This window comes from Trichinella spiralis, assembly GCF_000181795.1.
Source record: "Trichinella spiralis strain ISS 195 chromosome Unknown Scfld2, whole genome shotgun sequence".
Taxonomy (NCBI): domain Eukaryota; kingdom Metazoa; phylum Nematoda; class Enoplea; order Trichinellida; family Trichinellidae; genus Trichinella; species Trichinella spiralis.
The window spans coordinates 8,990,923-8,996,267 of NW_003526941.1; the positions used below are offsets into that span (position 1 = coordinate 8,990,923).

The 5,345-nt window shown below is 40.9% G+C and overlaps 2 protein-coding genes across 2 annotated transcripts; both read left to right on the plus strand.

Annotated features, from left to right (window-relative positions):
• Positions 1-8: 8 nt before the first annotated feature.
• Tsp_07019 (hypothetical protein) lies at positions 9-320 on the plus strand. Its single transcript, XM_003380826.1, has one exon. It carries the CDS (start codon positions 9-11, stop codon positions 318-320), a length of 312 nt encoding a protein of 103 aa, XP_003380874.1.
• Positions 321-799: 479 nt separating this feature from the next.
• Tsp_07020 (pappalysin-1 family protein) lies at positions 800-5,136 on the plus strand. Its single transcript, XM_003380827.1, has 14 exons — positions 800-1,378; positions 1,444-1,732; positions 1,904-2,079; positions 2,162-2,351; positions 2,430-2,652; positions 2,860-3,005; positions 3,068-3,229; positions 3,402-3,563; positions 3,658-3,818; positions 3,875-4,037; positions 4,171-4,448; positions 4,512-4,687; positions 4,763-4,819; positions 5,079-5,136. Exons 1-14 carry the CDS (start codon positions 800-802, stop codon positions 5,134-5,136), a joined length of 2,820 nt encoding a protein of 939 aa, XP_003380875.1.
• Positions 5,137-5,345: the final 209 nt, after the last annotated feature.

The following is a 5,345-nucleotide window of genomic DNA, read 5'->3' on the forward strand; positions in this document are numbered from 1 at the left end:
CTGCAAAGATGTTGTTTTCTAGTGAAGAAGAAGAAGAAGACGAGTTTTGCAGCAGAGGAGAGAAGAAAAAAAATTTGGGAAATTTGTGCAGTTGTTGTGGGCTTTTTGTCATTTGCATTCGGCTGGAAGTGAAAGATGGAAGTTTGGTTGTTGATCAAGTCAGTCGATTTCGAGATGAAGGAAGCAGTTCTTGCATCCTGACTGACAGGCTGGATTTTATTCAGAGTCAAGAGAGAAAATTGGTGCTTTTTCTCGAACGTTGGGCAACAGGAGATTGGAAAAGCGAAAGATGTTGTTGGCGAACTTCGGATTCGGCATAACTTTTCAACAGCGTTGACTGGAATGACAGCCGGTGTAACCGTATAGCTCAGGGCTCGCTGGCAAGCTGTCAGTTGTGTCAGTCAAGCGGATGACGTTTAGCCGCTGCTGTCGAGTCGGATGTCTCAAATCTGAGCACTTCAAACGGTCCGCTTGACAGTGGTTGGGTCTGGGGAATGCGACGGCGGCTTTACATCAAGGGATCCAACCTCTCCAGCCGATTTGACTCTCGAAATTACAAAAAGCAATCTCGTCGAAGAGTTTGCCGCTTCTTGGTTTTTTCTTCTTCTGCATTAGCTTCTTCTGCTTCAACTTGTTCCTACTCTTACTCTTCTTTGCTGCTTCTGCTGCTGCTGCTACTACTACTACTACTACTACTACTACTACTACTACCACTACTACTACCACCACTACTACTACTTCTACTGCTACTACTTATTCATCTTTTGCTTATTCTTGTTTTGTCTTTTGCATTTCTGCAATGCACCATTTGCTTCTTCTATTTACTTTGTGTCTGGCCTGTTTGACCAACGCAGTGGACGACACCACGTTGGCCAACTGTGCTGTCGGCACTGGCACTCGACTGGATCATCGTTACCATCCCAACGTGCGACATCCGAGGTCCATTTCCAACGGCGGCGACTACTCAGCTACGGCCAAGGCGATCTACTTCGACGGCCAAGAGCGTACAATACGCCTGCAGGACGTGGGCCAGTTGCCCAGGGATCAGTTCACGTTGACCGTCTGGATTCGACCCGAAGGTGGCCAAGGGGATCCGGCGATCATTGCCGAACTGGCCGACGGTTGCAGTGGCGACGACGACGACGACGACGGACCCCCTTTTGTATGGCAACTCGGCATTGCTACCAAAACGGCCAGTCGTGAAAAAGGTGCGCATTTTTTCTTCCAAATGCGCAACGAAATGTCTTCCAGTGCCACTGTACTCTGGTCACATTATCCGTACAAGGCGGAACGTTGGGTTCACTTGGCTGTCACTTACGACGGTATAATGTTGCGCTTCTTTGTCGGCGGTGCACTGGTAGCAACAACCGATAAGCAAGTAAGTCGGTTGGTTTGAATTCATTCACTTTTTCTCCATTGCACTCATCGTGATTATTTTATTAGATTGGTCCACTGTTTTCCAATATCAAAAGCGCTTGCAAGCATTTGCTTCTCGGAGGTCCCATGCCGGGACGTTTTGACGAAGGGCACACGATGAATTTTCGAGGTGCAGTCGATGAATTGCAGCTCTGGTCCACGTTTCAAGAATATGACTTTATTCAAAAAATGGCTACCGGTAGAAATGCCCAAGAAGCCGCCAACAACAACAACAACAACCACAACGCGCAGCATCCAACGACCACTTCCGTACTGATCATCGATGCTCAGTCAGTGCCAAAATGGAAGCCAGCGGGTAAAAAAGCTCTTATTGATTTGCATTTTTTCTCATTCACTAATTAAATAAGTTTTTTATGTATAACAATTTGATGAATGAGTAATGGATTTGAAAGAAAGATAAATAGTAGTGTGTATAAATAATGCATGCAATATCATCATCACTGTCTGCTGCTTTGGCAATTTTTAGGTGATTTTGCACCGAAATTTGTGCCTTCTGACTTGGATGCCTTTTTCAATACTTATCAGGTGTTGGTACATGCGTGTGGCCAAACCGTCTGCGATCATCCGGACGTTGTCCGCAGTTACAGCGCCAATTGGGAACTTCGACAATCTAAAGTTGTTCGTTACAAGGTAGCGGATGATGTATAATGCAAATTATTGTATTTTGTTGTTTCGTATGTGTGTGTATATTTTTTTTCTTAATCTTATTCCAAACTCTTCTTAGGTAATAAACATTGTGGACAACAGCACTGGCAAAGGTATTGTCAGTGATCGTAAAATTGAACTGCAGCATGGTTCGCTGAGCGGTGCTTTTGCCAAATATAACATCACATGGCAAATGGAAATTGTGAAAATTGCCAACGCGAATCTTCGAAAAAAGAAAATAATATTTGGTTGCGATTCCAGCAAAATTGGTAAAGCTGTGTGGTTTGAATTGTTTTTTTCTGCTTTTATTTTCACATTGAAAAATACACTTATTTATTTTTATTCAGGAAATAAGCAGTGTGATTTGGAATGTCGCCATCCGATTACTGGAAACGACGGTGGCGATTGTGATGAACTGATGCTTGTACGATGTCAGAGGAGAATGCTTGGCAACGGTCGTTGCGATCCTGAATGCAATTTTCCCGAATATAGCTGGGATCAAGGTGAATGTTGCAACAAAACTCTCACCGACGTCACTACGAACTGCATTGATCCGCAGTCACCATTTCGGTGTGTCATTTCATTTCATCTTTTTTTATACACATGTATAAAAGCATAATTTTTAATGTATAATAAATATATGTGGATATAATAATAATAATAATAATAATAATATTGGGCGTTGATGGAACCAGTACCGCACTTGAGTTTAATTTCCATTTTTGCACTGAACATTGGAGATTGACGCTGTAAATGAAAAGTACGAAATTCTTTCAGACCTTACATTGGCATTGAAGAATATAAAAGAATGTTGAATGTGAGCAATGAAGATGCTTTAACAATCTCGTTCGTTGAATGGAGCAACGGTGATTTGATTGGTCTGTCCACATTTCCTTGGGAAAAGCACGTTTTCTCTATATATGGTATGCTTTTTGTTTTCATGAATTTTTTTTTCAAATTTCAAAGCAACTTTTTTTTTATTCAGGAGGTATTGTTGTACAGCCGAAGCGTTTCGGTAGTGATGGTCATCGGAACAATTTAATTCACGAATTCGGCCACGCTCTCGGATTGTGGCACGTGCACCACGGAATTTCAGAAATGACTTGTGACGATCCTTGTCGAGAAACAAAACCATCCTTATATACTGGTTTGTTTAGTTTTTTGGCAAATGAGCTTTTTGGGGTTTTTATTTTTTTTATTCGAGTGAACAAAGAAGCATTGTTGTATGTATGTATTATCAGTTTGATGAGCTTGACCATTTTTGGTGGCAAGGTTTTCATTTTATCATTCCTGTTTGTATGTTGGTTCAAACATTTCAGGAGATCTGTGCGAAGATACTAATCCAACACCCAAAAATGTCGAATGCAAAGATCCTGAATACGTAAGCTTCGGCCGACAAAGTATGGCTGAATTGTCTGGTTGCGAAAGCGGTAGTCAAATGTACTTGAACACCCCGTATGACAATTACATGAGCTATTCAGGTAGGCAATTTTGTTTTTGCTGAAATGTGATGAAAAAATTAATATTGCTGCTTGTTTTCTTTATTATTCCTTTTTTATTAATTAAATTAATTAGATGGTGAATGTGCGACCCATTTCACTCCTCAGCAAGTGGCAAGAATGCACTGCTATTTGGATTTGAAATATTCAAGTTGGATGGCTAGTTCCGAGTCATTGCGCGAATACGTACCCACAGCGCCAAGAATACTCAGAAAAACTGAAACATCTCTGACATTTGTGTGTAAATTTTTTGTATCTTCTGAAAAATACTATTTATATTTTGTTTGTTATAGGCATGGTTGCCACCACTGAGCTGGCATCAGTGCAAGCCTGCAGTTGAGCGTTGTCAACATTGCGAATGTGACACTGATGGACGATTTATTCAATACGCGTCACGTGTTATTGCTAATCACACTGCCCGGACTACATCCTATTGGTCACCTGACCAAGCTTTAGGTTTGTAGTTTGATTTTCAGTTGAAATTGAAATGCAAATGAACACTCAGCAGTGTGTATATTGTTGAGCTAGAAAAAAAAGATACTCATTTCGAAGAATGAAGTTGAAAAAAATTAAATCTCGAGAGATTTAGGACCACCGGATGCAGAGCCTTGTGAAGCAAGTACCAAATCTTGGTTACCAGACGCACAGAACTGTGACAACAACAACGCCTGCAGCTTAGTTCTTGGCTTTGAAGTAGCTGTTGTGCCGGCGCATTTGAAACTGTGGATTTCTTGGAACGCCGCCGATGGCTTGAAGCATTTCATTCTTCACTTTGATGATTCTTCGATGATCGCTTTGCCACCGGCAACGGCATTTTGTGACATGCCCTACACGTTGTCGTTGGACACTGACAAACGTTTGACAAAGGTATTTAACCCCCCCCTGAGGAAGAAAAGATGTAATTTTTTAAACCAACTTTATTATATGAAGGTCGAATTGACAACAAGCAGTCCGTTTGTCAGTATCGATGCGGTGCAAATTGTTTCCAATCCAAATCACGAACTCTGCTCCAAATGCAGTCACATTGATTACAACATTGTCCGTGAACCACCGTTTTCAAAGCCGCCCCTAGTTCAATCCACCGCGGATACGTTCTTTACCGACCGGTACGACTTAATTAGCAAGAACGAATAATTGTGAGTTGGTTTGATTGTCGCTTGTTTCGTTTAAGCGACTTGAAGCAAGATCAAGTATACATGTATCGCATTGGGGCCAGGAGAACTAACAGCAATGGAGCGGTTTACTTTTCACCGCCGTTGATTTATTCTCACTCTCGGTCATTTTGTGGTGATGGAAATTTAGATGAGTAAGTTTGATTTTCATGATTACCGTTTGTTGTGTTTCATTACTGTATATGATGAAGTATAGAAATTCAACATATAGCTAGCTCTGTTTGTTTTACTGTTACTTGAAAAATTTTAACTTTTGCAAGATAAATGCACCTAGTGTTATTATTAACTCAGATGGCTGTTTTTGTTATCTTAACATTTATCACAGAATCGCGTATGTTTTTGTACTTGCGCGTTTGTGTAGTTTAGTTTGGAGTAATTGGTGAAAATTGCAGATCAACTGAAAATTGTGATGATGGAAATATGTACGACGAGGATGGATGTTCTTCTGATTGTAAAATAGAAGACCGATTCATGTGCATAGGCATGATATATATACATATATTTTTTGTTACCTGTATTTTTAATTTCGTTGTGAAAATTTTGTTTCCCGTTTCTCAGGATCACCCAGCTTTTGCTATTCTCTCGATGGCGT